The following is a 25,304-nucleotide window of genomic DNA, read 5'->3' on the forward strand; positions in this document are numbered from 1 at the left end:
ACCCTATTTAATGTAAATTCCTTCCACGCCTACAACACATATACACATAAGTTTAATTAAACTTCTTTCAACCATCTAACCCCATATTCCACCTTAGAATTTAAACGCAAACACTCTCCATGTGCATTAAACCTACTATGGCAGATATGCTATATGCATCCATGCATTACAAACTATACTCCTAATATATCACAGAAACTAATATAACTCCCCAAAGAACCTCAATAATTTATTTCGCTCCTAATGTAACTACCACTAGACGTCGACTACCTATTATATTACCTAGCACCTTCTCCACTATTCTGATGAGAAGCATTATGTTTCGAAATGCCATGGCATAAAGTCCCCACTTACCCAACACCCCTAATTGATGTATACCCTTATTGAATAAATGTATAAACCTCTATATATAAATATATAGCAGTTTTTATAGCTTCATGTTCTTTTCTTTCTTTCCTTCTTTCTTTCTTTATCTCTCTCTCTATCTCATTCTCTCTATAAGTTATATTGTTTTCTATTTCGTTTACATGTATATCGATCAGAATTGATTTTATAATATTACATAAACAACATCTTGTCATCAGCGAAAAGACTATACTTTCTGTACTACAAATGTACAATGCTCAAAACAGTGAATAATATTTTCGAACTATATCAATCGTACACTAGTCAATGCCATACTGCTATCAGTAAAGCACCCCCCACCTTCCCAGTAGGTGTAAGAAAACGAGGCTACAATATTTAATTTGCGTTCCACATGTGTATTTGTTTGGTATTAAAGCTTTGCTCACGGATCACCAGTTTTATGTTTGACAGAACAATTTAATACAAAACAAATACACACGTAAAAGCAAATTGAATTTTGCGGCCTCACTCTCCTCCAACTAGGTAGAAAGGGAGATAACTAGGTGTGATAAATTATTTATTGATAGCAGTATAGAATTGTTCAGTGTGCAACTGGTGTAATTCACATTTCCCCTTTCTAGTGGTACTTAGAAGAAAGAGTGCTGTTTTAATTGATATCAATATGTTTCTTCTTCTTCTTCTTCTTCTTCTTCTTCTTCTTCTTATTATTATTATTATTGTTATTATTATTATTATTATTGCGTTAGTTAAAATGAATCGTATATTAACTTCAGACCTTTACTGAACTTTGGTACTTACCTACAATATGGAACCAAATTAAACTTTTGTTTAATATAATTCCAACCTTCATACGAGTCGGTGGCATAATTACAGCAGCGATACAGACTGAAATAAATGTTTAAAAAATTAATAAATATTATTGTCAACTAATTAATGTATGAGATTACGTTTAATATAATTATATTGGTAACAAACGCTGCATATACTGTATACTAATATTGGGATGATTAATCGGAATCAGGAATCGAAAAAGTCGGAAATTTTTGTGGTATGGGAAATAATTGTGCCTATTTTTCGATGCCCAGAACGATTCTTTTATTTCTTTTCCGGAGGATTGTTTATGTTCAAAACTTAATTTTCATTTGCTGGTACTAATAACAACAAGAAAAGAAAAATAGTTATTGATTTATACTGCTAATATATATATATATATATATATATATATATATATATATATATATATATATATATATATATATATATATAATAAAATAAAATAAATATTACAATTAAATTTACCAAAATGATCCAAGATGGTAAAATTAAATTCAATTAACTTTCTTGAATTTATATATTTGGATTTTACCGTCACTGGATTATTTATCTTCCACCAGACTATTCATTCACGTGTAATCACCTTTTTCTTCACCTCTGCTTCACTTTTTTGTTATCAAGTAAGATCTTTGACTTGTTGTTTCATCAAATACTTTTGCATCCAAAATCCGATCCCGCATTTTGCTAATTCCTACCCTCTGATGAGAAGGAAAGTATTTCTTCGAAACTCCGTGGATTAAGGACTATCCACTTTTCTAGAGTTTCCTTTTCAGATTAAATTATTTTTTTAACTCATTTCAAAGTGTTTTTAACATGTTTTATTAACTGTTTGCTCGTATTATATATATATATATATATATATATATATATATATATATATATATATATATATATATATATATCACCTCAAGTATATTTTTACGTTAGCTAAAATATACGCATATATTACACGGTTTTTTTGCAGTAAAAAGAATATAGAAAACAACTGTAAAACTAATCTAATTCGGAATCTGTAATTGTATCAGAATTGAAAAAATATTGGATCATCCCATGACTAGCATGTGCTAAAATTAACACATTTGAAGTCTTTTTCTGAAAACAAACACAAAAAGTAACGCAGCTGTAAGATAGGAAATGGATTTACCAAATACAAACTAATTTTAAATACATTCTTCACTGCAATATCGTTTTATTTTTATTTCATCCAAAAAAAACAAAACAAAAAAAAACAACAAAAAAACTATTTTAAAAGTAAATTTTGTTTCTTTATATTTTAATACATTTCATTATTTCACGATTATTACCCCATGGTGATCTCAGATTAAATCGAAGGAAAATTTGACAGTGTCTTTAGACTCTGTAAAAATTATATATATATATATATATATATATATATATATATATGATGATTGCAACGTCTTGTCAGACGAGTGCTATTTTCTCAAACACTTAACGTCCATGAGCCCCAAAACTTTTTTTTCAGTCCTACCGGTGAATTCACACGCTTAAGCAGGCATGCCACTGAAGACGGTCATTGAGATCAATTGCTACATGCGTCCAGCATTTCAAGCCTCCACGCGTCACAACTTTTCCTTCGCCACAGGACCATTTTTATAAACAAATGCCTGAGGGAGTATCTATACACAGATGATGTTACAGAGTCTTAGCTTTGTACGACAGCTAAGTCTCTCTCTCGGTTCAAAATGTTGAGATCTAGCAAAAGCAAGAGTAAGTTAAACTGCAGACCAGCTTAATGTGGGTACTGGTCTCCCGCTTTATGGTTTTTTAAATCAGAGATTTGCTTCTCCTAGAAAGGTTGCCTTCAACACGGCTTACGGGTGCCCTCTCCACCCCAACACACACATACACACACACAAACACACACGGTGTTAGTTGGCCGTTGACCCCGAATATATATATATATATATATATATATATATATATATATATATATATATATATATATATATATACTAGTAAACCTAAACGTTTAGCCGCCCCGTTTTTATTGGCTATTGAATGCAGTTGCAATATATATGAAATGCACTTAGCAATTGTTTCTACATTCGGACTATGGAAAATAAGAACACCAGATGTTAAATAATAACACGCGCACTGTACCCGGACATCTATGAGAAGGATGGACGTCTCTGGAGATTTCCTTCGGAGTTGTTTGCTTTTTCGCCATCGTACCACATCCTTATTTAGTGGACAGATCGTCAAGTGGTCCATTATGCATTGCTACCAATGAACCAAACTGTCAAAGGAGACCTATACTCGCAGAAAATGAAACGTGTGTAACAGGTATTGCGCCAGAAGGAGCCAGCATTGGTGGATCGCAAATGTGCGACATGACAACAGGCTGCATGTCGCGGAGTATTCAGGGATACCATACAACAATTTGGGTGTGAAACTTTGTGGTATCCACTTTATTCACTTGTGCCATTCGATTACCTCCTCTTCCACTCACTGGATAATCATCTTCGGAGGAAATTATTTACCGGTAAAACAGACTTGCGCCAAGCCATTACGAATATACCTCCACTGAGTTCTACCACAAAGGGATTGAACAGCTGGAAATAAATTCGCAGAAAGTGCATCAGCTACAAAGTGTTTTAGGTGATCTACTTTGTGTCGCACACACTTCAGATGTCACCATTCGCTCCGACAAACGTGCTTGACATGCAGGTTCAGGAAGGCATCTTGCAGCAGATTACCGGACACCATTACGAGGAGTATCACCTTGTCGCCTACCTGCTAGGCGAGTTACGAGTTTATTAAGAGGTATATCTTCCTCAGTGAATTAAACGCTCCTCTATATAGTAACCTGGAAATTTCTACGATTCGATTAGCACTTTTGTATTAACCTCGTTCCACTTCATCGGTTACTTAACCTCTGGAAAACAATAATCTCAGAATATATATCTATAATATAAAGCTGAACGCCTGTGTGTGTGTCTGGTCACGAATAGGCTCCTATATGGTTGACTATTATAGAAAACTGAGCACATAAAATGATAGAAGATGTATCGAGACACAGGAATGGGTATGTTTGATGATTCATTAAAATTGTGGGGTCTGCGTACGCGCCTGGTCCACAAAGTATGAAAAAAAAAAAAACGTTTACAAGTGTTTTTGATATAGATGTACATAATAATACTTTGATAAGTATGTTTTAACTTAAATAGGGATAGCATAATAAAATTGTGGGGGCTGCGTTCGCTCCTGGTCTCCATAGAACGAAATAGGCATAAACTTTAATAAAGACTTTTCATATATATCTGCGTAAGTATACTTTGATAATTATGTTTCAGTTTGAAGAAATATGGTATAATAAAATTATGGGGGGTGTTCGTTCGCGCCTGACCTCCATAGAATGGAAATATGTCACAAAGTTTAACAAAGTTTTTTTAATATAGATCCACAGAATATTGTGATAAGTGTTTCAGTGTGAACAGGTATGGTATAATAAATTATGGGGTTTATCTATTTTATTTTTACTTTCATCATATTTCGCTTCGGTTTTGATACCCCCAAACTCGAAGCTATCTCTTTACAACCTTTCTTTTTCATAACCTATCATACATTCATAAATCAGAGTCCATTTTCTGTAGTCTGTTTTTAAACCCAGTCAACGACGGGTACTTTTGCTAGTATATATATATATATATATATATATATATATATATATATATATATATATATATATTACTTTTGAAAATCCTTGTATATATTGGATATAATATAATACATAATAATCGATAAATAATTGAGTCTATAATAATAAATAAATAATTGTATTAAGATAATTATTTAATTAATAAAAATATAATATTTAAGCATATTTACGACCGGGCAACCTCTGGCGATTAGCTGGTATATAATATATAATAAAGCGAATGTACCTGTGTATTTATTTAAAATTATAGCGAGAAAATTCTCTTTTTAAAACAATAAATATTCTGTTTTTTTTTTGTTTTTTTTTGTTAACGTAAAAATAATCGTCACGTAAATATTTTTCAAATAAATATCACTTTTTAAAATCTATTTATTTAAAGTTGTATAGTTTTGGTCAACCGGACAAGATAATTTGATTTTTAGAACAGTAAGTTTTAAAATGTTTAAAGAATTCTTTACTTTAACGACACCAAACAATCAACAATCACCATGGATCTCATTTTTTAAAAGCATGTGAAAAATGATAACGTATAGACATAAAATGCATCAGCGTATTCTTATGGCTGTCATATTTATTGCACGGATTTTTCAGATATTATTAGTTCTTCTGTTTAACGTAAGAGATTACCTAGCATTTATCTCCCTTTGCTGGCCTTTTTAGTTTAGGTATTGATTTCAGTCGTGACATCGTTATAGATTTTCCGCTGCTCGTGACCGACCAGTTTTAGTTGCCTTTCTCCTACCTTTAATGACATAGTTTTCTATCTTTTCAAGCATTTCGACATTGTTTTAGCATCATCGGTTAAAAATAATTGCTTTCGTTTCTCTTATTATAGATGTGAATAATGTAAGTATTATTTTTTAGTATTATTTCTTTATACGAACGAAACTTGTGTACTTTTCATCTAACCTCCTATAATTTGGCTGTAATTTAGCATAGTTTGTATTCTTTTCTTTCTCTTTTTAATGCTCAAATTCTTTTTTATTCTGTAAGTTGATTATACTTACAACTCTCTTTAAGGTTGTAGTAAACTGCTCGTCTCTGCCTCGCCTTCATTTTGTATTATCGTATTCTTAAAGCAATCTATTTATGCCTTTTCAGTTTTACTTTTGTATAAGATTAATAAACCTATTTTTATTAATGTATGTTTATGTTTATCGATGTACTTTGTAGTACAATGCCTACACGTTGCGATTTTTGATAATAGTTTATGATAGCTGTCCAACGTTTGTGCACATTTTCACGAAATAAAAGCATCCCGAAGAAAGTATATAAGTAACCCCCACCCAAAAAAACAAAAAAAACAAAAAAAACAAACAAAAAAAAAAAAAACGAACTATAAATACTTACGATGAAATTTGACTGGCATAAGTTTCATTTGTTCGCAGCAGCTCGCTAGTAATCCCTTCCGAATGCAAACAACGTCAATTTCCTCAGTTTTGTTCGATTGGTTATTTTCGGCGTCAGAAGGTGTAACATTTGTTAACTCTTCTTCTTCTTCTACTACTTCTTCTTCTACTACTTCCTCTTCTTCTACTTCATCGTCATCATCTTCTTCTTCTACTACTTCCTCTTCTTCTACTTCATCATCATCATCTTCTTCTTCTTCTTCAGATAGGAAGGAAACTTGATCGGCATCAATTCGATTTTTCTGAAGAAAACTCTCTACATCTACAGCATCCTTAAAGTTGGCATTTTCTTTTATCTGCTGGGAAACTTCATGAAGCAGGCTTTGCAGATTTTCTCTAAACTCTACAATTATAAAAAAATTAAAATTTATATATATATATATATATATATATATATATATATATATATATATTGTAGCTTCCTTCAGTTGTGACAGACTATGGATACCCATTGTAAGAGTGCCTGCGTGTGGAATTTTTGTGGTAAGAATTGCGCAACCTCCAACCACACCTCTCCTGAGTCGGAGTTCTTAAATACCAGTGGCAAAGAGAGGTTAAGGACGACCGAAAACAATGCCGGGATAAGCGGAGTACATATTCAGCGCCTAGAGTTCCCAAATGGTACTAACGTTGCTTTACTTCGGTGATCTGACGAGAACCGGTGTGTCAACGTGATTATATCTCTAAAATTATATAAATGCAACTTTGTGTGTGTGTGAGTTCCTTATAGAATCCGAAACTGTTGAACAGATTTTCTTAAAAGTTTACAGAACTTTAGTGTATAAGTCTGGCCATTTTTTCCATGCCGTTACTTAGTAACAATGATAGAACAACGGGCCGTGAAAATTCTACTGTGGGTAAGTTGATAGCGTGTTTTTTGCATGACGTGGTCTGTAAATGTATTTTTTTTCATTAACTGCAAAGAATTTTATAAGACTTGAAAATTTACGTGTTTTGTAGCAGTGCAAAAGTAAATTGTTTCTGTTTTTGTACGTCCATTGAATAAGCAACTGATTCCGAAAAACTTGCAACACAGTCTACACACATATTTAGTGAAAATGTGATTTCAGAGGTTTCTTATATGTCGGTTTAACAAAACATAGGCCCCAACAACCAAGCACAAGTAATATGCTCGGCAACATAAGATAAGAAATTTATCGACACAGTTGACTAATTGTAGAACTATTCAGCGACAACCATATCAATTCTTACAACGAATAGATAGTCGATCCTGTGAGTTCTTTCGCATACGGTTCAAGAAATCATGGACTCCCCCCCCCCAAAACCTCGCCAAAGTAGTTGGTTTTGAGCTGGAAGAATAGATGTTAAGGGGACAAATCAGAGAAATTGGATTGTTGCTGGCACGTTGCATCCACTGTGTGGGGGTTACGTTGATCAGTAAGGTGTCAATATAACCGAAATTTACTAAAATAATTTTAGGATTAAAAAAAAAGAAAATATTGGAATTACCAAAGATATATATCAAAATAAGTATAAAAGCAAACCCCGAGCAAGGCTGGGTAATACTGTTAGTCTATCTATATAATTATAAAACTCAGATCAGATCAACTCGCTTGCTTGGGCGTTTAAACCGTCTATTCAGTTTCTGCTTTCCAGTTAAAAAAAAAAACATTCGTCTGCTTACCTATTTAATGACCGCCCTTTCTTTAGTCCGATATTAAAAGTCACTGGTTCTATTCAGAGAATACACAAAGTTAACAATATTTTTTTTTGTTTTTAGTTATTTTAACGTGTTTTCTTTACAAATAAATGTAATTTAACTTAATTGAGCTAAAAAACCGACTTAAATATAAATATACAATATGTAACTATAATCATATTTATAACCACATTGGCCGTTTTTAGTAGCGCTCCTGTGTATTCTAATGATTTGTTTTATTTAAAAAATTTTTCTCTTCAAGGAGGAGGAAGGCAAAAAGTTGGTTTTAGTAGTGCTTTTAGTGCCTCCTTAATTTTAGTTAGTGCTTGCTGAGTTTTACTTTTTTCAATCATCAATTAAAAATGTTTTCTCATGAAAATAAAAAAAAACATTATAATCTCAAAATCACTTTTTATTTTGAACATTTTTCATTTTAGCCTTTGAGGGCCAACTACTATTATATAAAATGAACTTTGTGTCTGTGTGTGTGTGTAAGTTTGTTCCTTATGGACTCGAAAACTGCGGGACCGATTTTTATGAAATTTCACACGAAAGTACTTCATGGGTCTGGCAGTGTTCTTAGATAAGTTTTGTATCAGAATGTCTTCGATAAGTATCGATAATCAATAATCGAAATAATCCGATGAAAGAAGGAGCAGGCAAATTTGACCAAAGTTAACACCTTACACAGCCTAACATCAAAAGTGCATTTGAGAGGTTTGATTACCACGCACGCTATAGTAAAAGATAATTGTCCCGTCAGGAGCACTAATGTAAACCAATAGAATAGCCAAGTTGTTCAAAATTATGAAACTAGTGAAATTTTCACACTTGTAGAAATAAATGCCAGACAAAGGTGTTTTTATTTCAATGCAGCATGTGGTGAAACAAGCTAATATGCAAATCTAACAAAGGAAATATTAAATGCTTTCTAAAAGACGAACTTGAACTGAAGCACTTTGAGGGTTGGGGTGAGGCATGAGCAGGCTTGGTCCTAGGAAGTAAACCCTCACACGCATTGCCTCCTCACTCGTGGGGAGTGGTGGCTTATTCCCGATTGCGTCCATCGGGGAATGCTGACATTTAATTCCTGAAATTATTTAACATGGCCAACTTCGAAATATATGAACGAACGAAAGAAAAAACACACCAAAATTTGTAGTAAATAGTTCAGTTACAAACATACCGCGCGGCGGCGTGTGATACAACCATAGAAAATTAATACTGGTATTTCTATCATTATAAGAGCGAACACATTAGGTTATCATCCAATTAACTCATCCCATCTTTCATTCGCTCTCGATTACTTTCAATTCACTGACAGATTTATCGTTTAGAGTGTGTGAAGTTTCTGAGCGCTTCGGTAGCATCTCTTAATTGTGTTCTGTCGTTCAAGCAGGCATAAAACTGTTGCGGCGAATCTACCTGTATTACTTACGAATGAATTGATCCATACACGATAAATACCGGAAGACAAGGCCGTAAGGTGGGAGTCGATATCCAGTAAACCAACCAACTCACACATTTGCATGTTTTGTTAATACATTTTGCTGCTCTATTTCCGTGTTCTGTTTTCCTTGTAACCTTTTAAACAAGAGTCGTTTTCAGCTTACTATTGAAGATACGAGAATTTTTTGTTTTATTATAGACAGTCAAAAAAGTTTGGCTGAATCCAATAAATCTGTGGATTTTATTTCGCCACGTAATACTTCGGAACTATTTTCGCCGATACGGTGGAGCTTCTTACATAACTTTTTAACCAAAAAGTCTCTTTATTCCATGAACGATGAAAATGCTTGAATCTAGTGAAAAACAATGAAAATTACTTCGCAATATATGTGGCCTTGGTTAATAAACACTGCGACGAATTTAAAATTTCAGAGTTTAGTGCATACACTTTTAAATGTCTAATATTTGCGCAAGGACTGACATCAAATCGAGATGCTATAATCAGAAGACGCGTTCTAACAAAGCTAGAAAACGAAGCGAGTTTAACTCTACAACAATTAACAGAAGACTGTCAGAGTATAGAAATTATTAAAAAAGACTTGAAGAATATCGAATCGGGCATCACATATATAAAAAGGTAGCCAAGCAATCGAAAACGAACGTAACAAATAAAACACAGGCTAAAAAAATAACAACGCATATCCGCACACATCTAAAAATAATTTTTAGAAAGGAAAATTCCGTCCTCTTGTAATCGATGGGGAAATGGAAATTTGCATTACGTTAAAGACTGCCCATATTCGAAAACAAATGTTTGGCGTGTAAAAACAATAGGCCACAAAAGTTCCCATTGGAGGAATAAAATTATAATAAAACTTTGATGTGTTTCATGGAAATCGAAAACAATGAGGAAGGGTTACGTAAATGTGTGACGGTAAAATTTCTGGATCAATAAATTAACTCAAGTACAGCCATTTAGATATTAAATTTAAATACATGAAAAAATTGAATAGGCCCACAATGTTGTGATCACACAAAGTAGCAAGAGCCGTTAGCGGCACACAAATTTTTAACCAACGTGATTATATTGGGAAAAATTAAAAGTTAAAAAAATATGTACTAAAAAAATACCACGAACCTATTCGGTTTGAACTGGATACATGAATTTAATTTATGGGACCTGCCGATATCTATATTCTATAGAAAAGCAGAATCAATTCCATCTGAAACAGAATTTAATCTCATACTTAAAAAAAAAATAAGTTACAGGAGTATTCGGACCTTGTATTAGGAAATGTACGAAAATAGCTCGGTACTAAGGTTAAAAAAAAATATAAAATCAGCGTTAAAATGCAAAGTGCCATTTTCGTCCCTAGAAAAATCGACCAGGATCGTGACAGACTGGAAAATGTCCGTATTATATCGAACATTGAATTTAATTAGTGGACTGCCCCCCACAGTCTACGCGAAAAAGAGATTGGAGGAAATCCGTGTTACTGAAGACTTTTCAACTGGACTGAACGCGTCATTAGAAGACTTCCATTACCCCTAACCAAGTTCAGAGGAAGTCTTTACAAAACTAAATGTCGTAAGTGTTTTTCGAAAATCGAGGCATATTTCCAAATCCCGGTCGAAAATGAGAGTGCTAAATTGCTCTGAGGTATTTAAAGATATAAAAGACTAGCGTTCGGGCTTAAGGTCGCGCTTACCATCTTTCAACGGGTTATGGACACTATGTTAGGCGGCCTTCACTTTGCCATCGCATATTTTGACGACATTATTATAGCCGGTAACAACATGGAACAGCATAAAGGCCATATATGCGAAGTATTCAGATGAATACAGGGTCTTGGGTTTAAAATTAAGAAAGCAAAAAATCAAATATTTGGGACGCATAATTGATAAAAATGGCAGACGTCCGTATCCCGATAGAGCCGCTGCTATAAGGAACATGCCAGCATACTGAAATACCACCCAACTGAAAAGTTTTTTTTAGGATTCGCGGGTTTGTATTACTGTACACATAGATTCGAAAAAGTTGTCAAAAAACAAATATATAACAAATAAATGTTATCAAATGCAAGATAAGTTACTTTTCTACCAAACTGGATATAATTTTCGAGTTTTTATTCAATTTAACATGCTTATTCAGTTCGAAAAGCATACAGTGTTTACCGATATATTGGAAAATTCAAAATGGCGGCCGACTCTCTTTTTAACACGGTAAGTTCGGAAAAAGGTGTAATAAATAATAAACTAGACAAAATACTGTTAGAAATTCGCTCAATATATGTTACCGTGACATAAGTTGACATATATTTGGTGGGTTTTTAATAGTATTTTGTCTAGTTTATTATTTATTACACCTTTTTCCGAACTTACCGTGTTAAAGAGAGAGTCGGCCGCCATTTTGAATTTTCCAATATATCGTTAAACACTGTATGCTTTTCGAGCTGAATAAACATGTTAAATTGAATAAAAACTCGAAAATTATATCCAGTTTGGTAGAAAAGTAACTTATCTTGCCTTTGATAACATTTATTTGCTATATATTTGTTTTTTGACAACTTTTTCGAATCTATGTGTACAGTAATACAAACCCGGATTCGCTAATTATTATCAGAGCTTTATTCCAAAAATGCATGAATTGCTTGCACCACTAAACCAGCCTTTCAAAAGGGATAAACGTTGGCAATGGACTACCAAATGTCAGTCAGCGTTTGAGGAAATGGAAAACGTCTTTACATCAAACCTTTTTCCTGCACATTTAAAACCGGAACTAGATATCATAGTGAATAGTCATGCTAGCCAAAACAGTAAAGGCGCATGTTTGCTACATAAGATGCCAGTTGGGTCTAAAAGAATCAATTGCCTATGCACCCAGAACACCGCTTCCCTCTGAAAAAACAACATTATTCTCAGATAAAGAAAGGTTTTGGCATTATCGATGCAGTCTCGAAATTTCACTGTTATTTGCACGGTAGTCATTTTACGCTTTAAACAAACCACAAGCCTCTTCTAACGACCTATGAGTCAAATAAGAACTGCACACGTTTACTGCCAACCGTTTAAGATGGAAGCCATTTTATTTAGTTATGATTTCAAATTGTAATTCCTATCTTCAAAGAAAATCGCGTTAAAGCCTATTAAAGGGTATGCCAAAGTCCGAACAACCATGGTCCAGGATACATATAGACTTTGAAGAACCACTGGATGATTTTCATTACTAAAAATTACTAAAACTATTATTAAAAGGACGACACCTGTCACTTCTGATTTAAAACATTTTATTTTAAACTAAAGAAAATAATCAGCCAAATTTTAGAAGTCTTCCAATCTCTTTAGATCAGAGATACAGATTTTACGCGTTTCTTTTTCAAAAATCTACTACACACACACACACACACACACACACACACACACACACACACACACACACACACACACACACACACACACACACACATATGCACATATACATACATACATACATACATACATACATACATACATACATACACACATACATGAAAATTAAATATTCTCCACAATCATTTAGAAACAAAAATTCCACATTTTAATGAGTAATCTGTCTTTAACAAGATCTTACGTAAAGATGTAGTCAGAAATACGATCACAATATATACAAAGACGGATAAACAAATACAATAATTGATACTTACTGTCCATTCCTTCTGGAACAACCTCATCAGCACCCAAATTAATTGCCGCAGCCCATGTTATGCTAAGCCCGGTTAGGAAAATCATCGCAATTGCAACTAAAAATTTCATCATGGATTTTCGTTCGAAGCAGCCAGCTATTCTAAAATGTTGCAACTAAAATGTCTCGGAATTCGGCACGAACTGGCGCCAAGCGTGAATTTATTACCCAATTTATAGTGTCAGCAATCTACTTTTCATGTATCCTAATCACAAGAAACATATCTATACTATATCATTTCATAAATTAATTAATCTTTGTTGACAGACATAATCTGGAATTATCTGGTGCCAAAGAAAGAGAATCTGTTGCAATTTTGTTCTTTTGATTTAATTGGTAAATTTGAGGAGGCGGTCACAAGTGAAGGTCAATAACGATCTCATATGCTTATATAAAAGAATGCATACAACAGTGTCAATGAGTGAATTCTAGATAAGGATTGACAATGGGAGAAGTCAAAAGAAAAGAAAGAACAATAGAAACCATTGTTTCTGAAAATATCTCTATTTCTGTGGTATTTGCTTTCCTGTTGTCAGGTGCAAGAATTATCTACTGAACTGCATATTTTAAATTCAGATCTGGTTATGTCAGGTTGGTTTGGTTGTTTTGTTTTACGGATTCTCAACCCTTTTCGGATTATTTCATATATATATATATATATATATATATATATATATATATATATATATATATATATATATATATATATATATATACTAGTGACGGGACGACTGCAACATTTTCCCTGATTCAAATACAATTACCGATTCTGTTCTAAAATCACGATGCCATTACTAATTCCGATTAAAAATTTTTTTTTTAGTATTTAGCTATAGAGTGGCTGCTTTTTTTTTCGAATTACCGTAAAAAGTCCATGTAATATGTGCACATACTTTACAGCAAATGTAAAAATAAAATTAGGACGGATAATCTATAAATTTAAGATTTACTAGTAGTTTAAAACCAAGCAGTATTTATTTGATCATTAGTACAATTGATAAAGCAAATGGAAATTTATTAAAGAAAACAAGTTAAAAAATGTTGGTATAACAAAATAGGTACAATTGTTTTTCTAATTCCGATACCCAAAAAAGTTCCGTTTTTAGATTCGCGATTCTGATTCTGATAATCGTCCCAACACTAATATATATATATATATAAATATGTGTGTGTGTGTGTATTTTGGCGATTCAAATCAGCTTTCAAATCAAGTTCCAAATAAAAGCATACACAAAAGTATTATAAGTGTTCACAGCTGTTTCAAAGTAGTTTTTATTTTAAATCATGCAATAAATAATACATTTTTAAAAACAAAATCATCATCTGAATTAAGTTTTTGCAGGTGCTTAACAAAAATAAAATCAACAACAACAACAACAACAACAACAACAACGCAAACACACACACACACACACACACACACACAAACACAAACACAAGAAAATATCCATTGTCAAATGTAGCGATAAAAAAATGATTATTGAAATAATTCTATATCAAAATGCATATTATCGAAACCCAAACTAATATTTCAAAATACACGAAAATTCGCCATTTACGGAATATTGAGCTGCACTGTGGTCTCCATACGCGTTGGGATACCAAAGATTTCCTGGTAACTAATTTTATGTAACTCCCTCAATTTTCTGGCCCCCCAGACGTGTTACTCAGTGCAGCCTTATCTACTACTCTTGGAATATTTTCTTTCCCCCTTTTTTGCACACACACACACACACACACACACACACACACACACACACACACACACACACACACACACACACATATATCGCAATCATGAAGGGAAGTCTTTTATAATTCATGATTAAACACGTTTTAAAATAAAGTAAACGGGGTGAAGAGGAGAAGAGAAGAAAAAAGTGACGAAGTCAGCTGACCGGTTTCGCTCTCGCTTTCTCAAAGCTGTATTGAGGGATTTTTGTCTTTTTTTTGTGTGTGCGCGCAAATTTCTCAACGGATCCTTTTCACACACACTATGATCCAAACCTGAAAATAATAGTAACGAGTGACGCAAGCTCAGATGATATTGGAGCTTGTATACTTCATATAATACCCGACGGCACTATAAACCAATAAGAAAATGTCACGCAAAAACATTAACACCAATGGCCTGCTGGAGGTTATTTTGTAGAGCTCTGGCAGTTCTCATCATGTTTCTACACCGATATCGATCCTACTGCGAATTTAAGGGTCTTCTACGGCTCTGTCCAACTCTCCTGTAGTAACTACCTGTCTCCTTGAATCTCCTCCATGCTTTTGAGACTGTACTAGGAGACACAGCACATCTGATTGCAACGGCATGTATTAATGTCATCTTGGAAGAGTTGCACTAATTATGCAACTTCTGTAGCGTCCAGGTGTCACATCATGCTATTAACAGAGATGTTGATTCAAGCCAAATAAAAAAACTACAATAGTAGAAAGTCAGTCAGTAAAAATCACCCAAAAGAGGCGAGAATGGAAAATAAGTATCAGTGGTCGCAACTATTCTGGTTTATGGGGATGTCTTATTGTTGCCCTTCTAAATCATCTGTTGTTGATTTCATTAACAACAAAATAGCTGAAACTGAAGTTCTAAGAGAAAAGCTGATTGCTAGGATGTTATTTATTTCCTCTGAAATTTAGGAGAGACGCACATGACTGTGGATTTCATAAGTAGCAGAAATCTCCATCACGTGACCTGCTAACGTCACAGGCGAATACCTATGATCACGGACAAACCTACGATTACGAAGGATTGTTATTTTAGGTTTCAATTCTCAAAGAAATTATCGAGGGATTCATAGAACTTGTTCAAAAGTGACTATATTTTATTTTTTGAAAGATACAAAATTATTTTTTATTTGGTTGGTTGTTTTTGTTTTACGGCATATCGACCGTTTTAAGCAGTCATTTGTTTATTTTTTTACTCAGTGTGTAAAAACCACTTTGAACAACATATTTTTTAATTAAAAATCAACAAACATACTTAGTTTCACCACTTTAAAAGTATACAGGTTGCTACATAATTAAATTCTACTGCGTTTGGTATATATTTTGTTGTTGTTGCTTTTTTTTTTAATTAGACAATATTCGACTGTTAACTTTTCTAGTTTTACCAAGTGAATACATCCTTTTAAATTAGGAGTAGTGCTTAGATCATATTTTAAACTATAGAGGCTGGAAGACCCCTCTCTAAAATGTACTCGGAAAATCGATTTTATAGCGAGTTTTAAGAATAATTAGCCGGAAAAAATGGTGAAAAAAAAAACAGTCACTGAATAATTGTTACCAAAGGCAATAAATGAATGAGTTTGTTTCGTGTTTTAAAGTATTTTCAAATTGTTTTCCTGACTGCTGGAAAACCGCTTCCGTGGTACCAGTTTTCAAGAATTCTGGTGAAAGAATTGACCCATTAAATTATCGCCCCATTAGCCTTCTCCCGCGTTTCGCCAAAATATTTGAGTCCTTAATTAATCAAGCCCTAGTCCAACACCTTACAGCTGCTAAACTCCTGACCGACAAACAATATGGATTTAGGCAAACTCGTTCCACAGCAGATATCCTAACTGTAATCTCTGAACGTATATACCGTTCACTGGACAAAACAGGGGAGGGTAGAGCGGTAGCCCTAGATATATATATATATAAGGCTTTTGACAGGGTATGGCACGATGGTCTTCTAAAGAAAAATTAGATCATATGGTATCACTGGAAGAATACATAATGTAATTAAATCCTTCTTAAGTAAGAGAAAAATCCAAGTTGTCCTCGACGGTCGTACATCTAAACAATATTAGATAGGAGTTTTAGTTAAAAAAAAAAAAAAATTACGTATTCGTATAATTTGTGATTGTCCTGGTTTACTTGCCCCTCCCTTTAAGACAAAGTTAGTATACAATAAGATGATTACCCAGCTGGGACATAAATAAAAATTGAAAATAATTTTTCCTTCACTGAGAGAGGATAGAACAAAGTTTGGGTGCAAATCACCGACTAATTCAAGTATTCTCTTTCAACATCAATAGTGCATAAATTTGTCGAAATGAAATAATTTTAAAAGTTAGCTTTTATTGTTGCTACTGTTTACTTTTGTAGTACAAAGGTAAAGGTCACCACAGGAGGTAAAAACTTTTTGCATAAAAAAGTTATTTTTGTAATAATAATATGAATTAATTTACCCAAATTCATAAAGAAATTTAATTATAATACATATATAATTGTTTTTATGCATAATTTTCTAAAATCTTTACTATATAAAATTTGTAATTATCATAAAAGCTAAAAGCAAGATCGTGGTAAGTCGTAAGCGCAGCTGCATATATATTATAGCGTAACCATGGTAAAATTGTACAACTCTGGTTTCCGGTCATGAATTGCGGATAAATCTTTCGCCTTTTACTAAAGATTTCCGTGTCCGGGAGCAAATCAATGAGTCTATAGACTTATTTTTGAAACCCTACTTAACTGTAGGGTAAAAAGTAAATCCAAAAACAGACAACTTTAAATAATCATTACACACACATGCTATATATATATATATATATATATATATATATGTATATATATATATATATATATATATATATATATATATATATATATATGTATATATATATATATATATATATATATATATCTTTTTCCTTTTTTTGGTTTCGATTCAAGCTAATGCACCCAAGTCTGATATATATATATATATATATATATATATATATATATATATATTTATTTATTTTTGAAATCGCAACTCTATCTATATAATACTAAACCTCTGAAGTTCCTGCTTTTTTGCTTGCGCACTATCCTCCTCCTCCTCTTCCTCTCCTCCTCTCCTCCTCCTCCTCCTACTACTACTACTATGCCTCCTCTTCTTGCTACTACTATTACTTCTCCTCTTTACAACTACTACTACGCCACCTCTTCCTCCTCTTACTACTACTACTACTACTACTACTACTACGCCTCCTCTTCCTTGTCCTACTATTACTACTACTGGTTGACATGTATTTTTACTGTCGCAATTTTCTCACAAATAAATCAACTTTGACCTGTTGACAACGTATTTTTTTTACTGTGTACGTTTTCAGCGACCTAATTTTTTTTTGCGTTTTAAATTATCGAAATAAACAGTTGTTAATACTTTCTGCATTTCTTTACATCGTTAATTTCCGTATTACGTTTAAGTTTACATGGTAAAATAGTAAATTTATTTGTAAGAAAATTGCGTTAAAATAACAAACGTAATACGGAAATGAACAATGTAAAAAAATGCAGAAAGTATTAACAATTGTTTATTTGGATAATTTAAAACGAAAAAAAAAATAAAATAGGCCACTGAAAACGTACACAGTAAAAAAAATACGTTGTCAACAGGTCAAAGTTGATTTATTTGTGAGAAAATTGCGACAGTATAGTTGTAATACAGAATAGTTGCAAAACATCCCCCAAGGGGTCAGTATGTTATATTAGCTATGGAATTAATGTATCAGCATGACACTTGTGACGTAAAGAAAACAGTTTTTTTGCGACATAACAGAAACATTTCTATGAAAGTATATTAAAATGAAAAAAAGAATATAGATAGATTTCTATGAGTCATTCTGTTTATAATCATGCCTAAACGCAAAGTTAAAAGACCACAAGTGGCTGCTAAAAATCCAAGCTGTGATGCAGGACCACTTATAATTCAATAGCTGTAAGTTTTTTTTTTCAAAAATAAACAATTATAAACAGAATGACTCATAGAAATCTATCTATATTCTTTTTTTCATTTTAATATACTTTCATAGGACGTTTCATGTACGTTTTCAGCGGCCTAATCTTTTTTTGCGTTTTAAATTTTTATTTCTTTCTAAATCTACTATTTTACAATGTTTTTTTATTTCTTCTTTAGCATGCCTCAGTGTCAAGATGTATTGATTGTGCTGTCTTAGAATGTTTTCCAATAATTCAACAATGTTGCGTTGAATGGTAACATTTTGCAATATTTTCAATCTAATTGCAATGCTATCTTGTGAATCCAAAAAATATATCTGAATGTACTGAGCTTGTTCTTCAGGGTCAGGGATAAGTGATCCAATATAATGATGAACCTGGCCTTGGATCACAACAGAAGGATTCCAACTATTTCTATTCAACACTGAGAACATAAGCAATACATTTGCCAAACAGACCTTGGGTACCAGTCAAACACACGAGCTATCAAATCTGGTCTGTCATTGGATTGTTGATTTAAAAAACAAATGCTCCTATATTTCTGGCCAGTTAGGGTTGCATGTCATGGTGATAAAAAATGTAGCATTTCCAAAACGTCGTACATACATCGTGGCATCTTGACACCGTTCCATCATGTATCTTGGTCCTCCAACGAATGTTGAATGATTCTCCTTCCAACATTGCTAAAATCATCATTATCATTTAGTGCATCAACAAAACCTCTGTAGATGGTACATCTGAGATTGCATTGGTTTAGTCGAATATAATTCAACCTCTCAGCCTCAATTTATGCAGCCATATCAACCAAAAACTGTTGCAACAAACGCCCACCTCTTAAGAGATGATTAAATTCATTTTCATGAACCATAATTCTATGGGCATAGTAACGCATTACAGTTAGTTTTTTTGTTATTGGTCATTTGCATCTGTTGGTGCCAACCGTCTTCTCCAGATGGAAAGAACAGGACATACTGAAGAGGGTCATACGATCGGTGGGATTCAGATATAGTTTGCAGTTGTCCTCCTCTGTGTGTAAGAACAATGTGCCGTGAGGATGAACGTGGATCATTATTATTTTGAATGATGATGACGGATTTCCTTTGCTGCAAAAAAAGTAATTTGAAAAAGACAGTTATATTGTCTTAGGTTTTTCCTAAATTCATTAGCAATGGGTTCATCACTGCTGAATAAATGATGGATCTCAGGAGGCAAAGACTGAAGATTTTGTAACTGAACTTTGCCTTTCATACAGCAATATATATATATATATATATATATATATATATATATATATATATATATATATATATATATATATATATATATATATATATAATGGGCCAACAACCAGCAGTCGTATCAATCACGTTTATTGAATTTATTAAATGTTGCTATAATTTCTCAACACTGAGTGACCCAACGGGTCACGGGTTGTCTAGTAATATATAAAAATCGATAGAACATTAACTCTATAATATAATATACGGAATCTGCAAGAATTAAAAGATCATATTACGCGTACTTTACGCTTATATATATATATATATATATATATATATATATATATATATATATATAAATAATATAATTATATATATATGTATATATATATATAATATAATTATATATAACATGAGTTCTTTCAGCCATAATCGAAACCGAAACCAAAATTTATGAAGAATTCTTGATAAAATTATTTATAAAACATAGATTAATGGAATGCCATCAGTTATAATCAAAACAGAAACCAAAACTTATGAAGAATTTTTGATAAAATTATCCATAAAAAATAGATAACTTAAGTGCCATCAGCTATAATCGAAACCGAAACCAAAACCTATGAAGAATTCTTGGTGAAATTATTTATGACCAGAAATGTAAGTACATAACAATTAAACGACCTGGGTGTAAGCGTGACACAGAAAATAACACGCACGCTATCGTATTGATATATAGATGTCATTTTTTTTTAATATGTCGAAACGTTTCTTGGAAGTCACATTCAAAAATACAGCTAAAACAAATAAAAAGTGTGCATTACGTTTACAAGTTTAAAAAAATGGATAAAAAATAATCCAATGGTTATTTATCAAATTTACGCATTTGTTTACTGTTATTAACAGTCTTTCTATGTGAATAATTTGTTATTGTCCCTGTTTTTTTTTGTTTTTTTTTTACAAAGGCATCACCACATTATCAAGGCCCAGAGGCCACTCAAGGATAAGGGTTAAAGAGTGTACAGTAGAAATTGGTCAATATAGTAATCATTAGTAATGAAAATTTGGTAAATTTAATAACTTATATGGAACGGCTCATCAAGAACTTATTTACTTTAGACTTGAACACATCCATATTGTAGTCAGCCGGAAAGCAGGAAAACGGAAGACAATTCCACAGGCGTGCAGTTCTAAGAAAGAAGCTTTGTTCATGGAATCTACGTTTAGGTTTAGGCACAGATAAAGAGTGGGGGAAATTATTGATAGTGTTTACAGCTAGACGAGTGTTTCTTGTGAAAGTTTGGCGAGGGGGGACCATAGATTGAAGCTCAGTTGAACACTTTCCATGAAAATAACGATACATCAGAGACAAACTCGCAACATCTCTTCTGTGAGATAGAGGTTGCAAGGAGGAGAAAAGGACATCTCCTACGAGGCTACGAAGTCTATTTTGAACTCTATCAAGGCAGGACAAGTCCTTTCTAGCAGCTCCTGCCCAGATGTGGCAACAGTATTCCATCCTTGGACGTACCTGGCTCTTATATAGGTAGAGAATAGCATCAGCAGTGAGATATCTACTGGATCGATAGAAAGATCCCACCATTTTTCCAGCGGCCTTGGCAACAGATTTGATATACGTGTTCCATTTAAGATCAGGAGTAATGGTCAAGCCCAGAAGCTTGTCAAAACTTGAGGCCTCCTGAAGACGAGAGCCATTCATTTCAATTGATGACAAATGTGGATTAGAATGTTGATGATGTAAAGAGAGAAGCTTGGTTTTAGATGCATTAAAAGTAACCAGCCACTCCTTTCCCCATTGTACTACGTGCTCAAGATCAGAGGAGAGAGAATTGGAGAGAACTTGGTCGTTTACTGTCTTAGATGTGCTACCATAAATGGTAGTGTCGTCAGCATAAATGTCTACAAATGATGTAAGGATATGATTTGGAAGATCATTAATGTAGATCAGGAAAAGAGTTGGGCCCAGGATGGATCCCTGAGGGACACCGGCATTAATACTGTGAGCTTCTGATTTTTGCCCCTCAACTACTACTCTTATGAACCTATCAGAAAGAAAAGATTTAATAATTGAGAAGACTTTTCCAGCTATACCATAGCTAGCGATCTTATGAAGTACACCTTTATGCCATACCCTATCAAAGGCTTTAGATATGTCAAGAGCAATTGCCCTAGAAAGATTGCCACCGTCGAGAGATTTGCTAATCCTATGCGATATAACTGTAAGGACATCTGCTGTAGATCTAGCAGAACGGAAACCATATTGAGTGTCACTAAGAAGGTTATTTTTGTTGAGATGTTTGATTACTTCTGTATTTAACACAGATTCTAGCAACTTACTCATGACGCACAGGAGACTTATTGGCCTGTACTGAGAGGGGGATGAGCGATCACCTGAATTCTTAAATACAGGGCATACTGATGAGATTTTCCAGGGAGATGGGAAACTATCCTCTTTAAGACAACGTTTAAACAGTTTTGTAAGTATGGGCGCTAATTCAGGTTGAAGTTTTTTGAGTACTATAATTGGAATACCATCAGGGCCAGTTGCTTTACTCGAATCAAGGTTTTTGATTAGCTTCGCAACATCACGTACAGATATACGTATATCACATAGCGTGTTTTCTGATACAGGAGGAAATATTGAGGGTTGGCGGTCTTGGTCGCAAAGGGTAGAATTAGCTGCAAAGTTCTTGACAAAGAGTTTGGCTTTGTCTGATGCTGACGAGATTACCTCAGGTCCATTGATAATAGTTGGGATGGAGCACACGCTTCTGTTCAGGATTCTGTTTGCTATTTGCCAAAACTGGTGGGAACCAAGCCGCTGCTCAGCTACTTTGGACTTAACAGATTGAGCATACAACACTCTTGCGTTCCTTATTACTTTCTTACAATGGTTGCTGGCAGTCCTGAAAACGGCTTTAGTTTCCATACATCTATTACGTTTGAAGCAGTGGAAAAAGTGATTTCTGTGCGCAATGGCAGCAGCACATTCTGGAGAGAACCATGGCTGGCTGTTAGGTTTTTGCTGAAACTTTTTAGAGGGTATGAAATGGTCAATACCTACAATTAACCATTCAGTTAGGTCTAATACTATAGAGGACACATCCTTTTTAAACATGGAATGCAGAGGTAGATGTACGGAAGCTATCCCAGTCAGCCTTAGTGTATCGATATACTGTACGATGAAGAGGTACGTCTGGGGACTTATTACATTTCATTTTTATCTTAATTGATACAACAGAGTGGTCGGAAGATCCAAGAGGCGACAGAACAGAAACTGAACATAGTTCAGGGCAAGTTGTGAGAAAAAGGTCTAGTAGGCTCGCATACTGGCCGTCATTATCGGGCACACGGGTAGGTTCCTGAACAATCTGAGTGAGGTCATAGGCAATGGAGAAATCATGACAGAACCTCCCCTCATCATCGGTCTTGTTTGAGTGGGTCAACCATTCGACGTTGTGAAAATTGAAGTCTCCACATACGTGAATGTTAGCTGAAGGATAAGTAGAAAGGACTTGGTCAATTTTCTCAGATATGCTTTGAAAGATAGTAACTCCGCTGTTGTGGGGGCGATAGAGAGTAAATATAAATGCAGTAGTGTGAGCTAAAGCAACCCGGAAGCACATATAGGGTAAGTTAGGATCTTCCCTGGAGATGTCCCTCCCACATGGAAAGCTATCTTTAATATAGGCACATATTCCATGCCCATGGCGATCTTGGGGGTCAGATTTAGAAGTTAAGTTAGAGTATCCTGAAATTGCAAACTCATCTAGGGAAATAGCCTGTCCAATGCCAGTTTCACTTAAAAATAAAAGGTCTGGTTTAGTCTCCTGTAATTGGGTTTCAACCTCTGGAAGGTTAGAACGAAGACCCCTGATGTTGGAGAAGGAGACATGGTAGTAGGGGTCTACGTTGGAAGTTGGAGAACCGGGTTTAATCGTGTATTTTTTCTTGAAACTTGTCATGATGAAACTTTGGAATTTGTGGACTAGGTCGACAGATTTACTTAGAGCAGGACAGAGAGGGGAAATTAAGAGAGAAAAAGAAACGAAGAATTTTTTTTTTTATTTGTAGCTAATGATAAGGTAAAGCCGTAACAATTACCCACTAGTATGGCATCGAGAGGCCCCACCAGAAGCTACTGCATGGTCCAGAATCCATTCACCAAATGGCAATACAGCAGCCCCAGTACTTTGCACCTGCTGATAGGACAGCCTCCTTAGTGATTAATCCAAGGTTCGGGTCCCTGACTATCAGGCGGATAACGTCAGCCCAGACAAAACGTTTACCTCCAGCACCCTTACTAGTGACATGGCTACAAGGACTTGCTTCTTCCCTTAAGACAAAGTTAGAATACAATTAAAAGATGACCCAGCTCACCAAAAGGGTCATTTTAAGTTGGAACATAAATAATAATTGAGAAGAATTTTTCCTTCAATAAGAAAGAACAGAACAGATTCTCAGTGCAAATCACTAATTCTAGTAATTCTAGTATTCTCTTTCAAAATCATCAGTGTGTAAATTGGAAGATTAACATTCTCTGCATATCTCCTTAAAACATGAGATTCTACTTTTTTTTTAGCGATTACGCGTGGAACCCCTTAAATCGTCTGCTTCGGATATATAATTTAAAGTAAATGATTGTACTAAAACATACAATTAGTTAGATTACGTTTATTAATTAAATTATAAACACCGTAAAAGTATTATTTTGAAAGCTCTTAACTAAATTACTTTACCACTGACTAGCATCGTAATAAAGTCATACGCGATCGATTAAAAATACCACTTCCCAACAGAAAACCAAATAACCGGATAGAATTTATCTCCCATAGGACACCCCCCAAAAATGCGGGGGATGACTGTCGTAAAACTTTAGAATGGCTCAGAAATTGGATGTGAGTATTTTACGTTAAATTTATATGCGAAACTAATCTTCCACTTTAAATTCAAAATTTATATATTTTTTATTTCTGTCAACTTCTTCACAATCACCTAAAAATATAATCTGTGTTTTTTTTTTCTAGTGACGGAATGATGCAATATGATATTTGTGTGTATCATATAGAAAGAGAGGTTAGAGAATCTATATAATATCTAAAAATGTGTTCTTATATAAAAATTGCGAGGGAAGACAATGGAAGTATTTCAGACTCTTTAAATACCTCCCTAATTGAACAACGAGAACATAACACGATTAAACCTTAAAATATATCTAATTTTTATGAAA

The 25,304-nt window shown here is 33.8% G+C and overlaps 1 protein-coding gene and 1 non-coding gene across 2 annotated transcripts in view; one reads left to right on the forward strand and one right to left on the reverse strand.

The window, feature by feature from the left end:
• LOC145263446 (uncharacterized) overlaps positions 1–13,523 on the reverse strand; it is a 50,278-nt gene extending 36,755 nt beyond the window's left edge. Inside the window, exons 1-3 of the mRNA XM_080120399.1 lie at positions 13,081–13,523; positions 6,230–6,631; positions 1,165–1,251 (exon numbers count right to left, since the gene is read on the reverse strand). Of these exons, the coding sequence (XP_079976525.1) occupies positions 1,165–1,251; positions 6,230–6,631; positions 13,081–13,192 (601 nt within the window). The 5' untranslated portion in view covers positions 13,193–13,523. The remainder of the gene's footprint in view (positions 1–1,164; positions 1,252–6,229; positions 6,632–13,080) is intronic.
• Positions 13,524–17,471: 3,948 nt separating this feature from the next.
• On the forward strand, positions 17,472–17,594 carry LOC145265538 (U5 spliceosomal RNA). The gene has a single exon (XR_013864664.1). It is a non-coding gene; the product is annotated as a U5 spliceosomal RNA (small nuclear RNA).
• Positions 17,595–25,304: the final 7,710 nt, after the last annotated feature.

The sequence above is a fragment of the Euprymna scolopes genome, chromosome 3, assembly GCF_053919585.1.
Source record: "Euprymna scolopes isolate OS-2025 chromosome 3, ASM5391958v1, whole genome shotgun sequence".
NCBI classification, from domain to species: Eukaryota; Metazoa; Mollusca; class Cephalopoda; order Sepiida; family Sepiolidae; genus Euprymna; species Euprymna scolopes.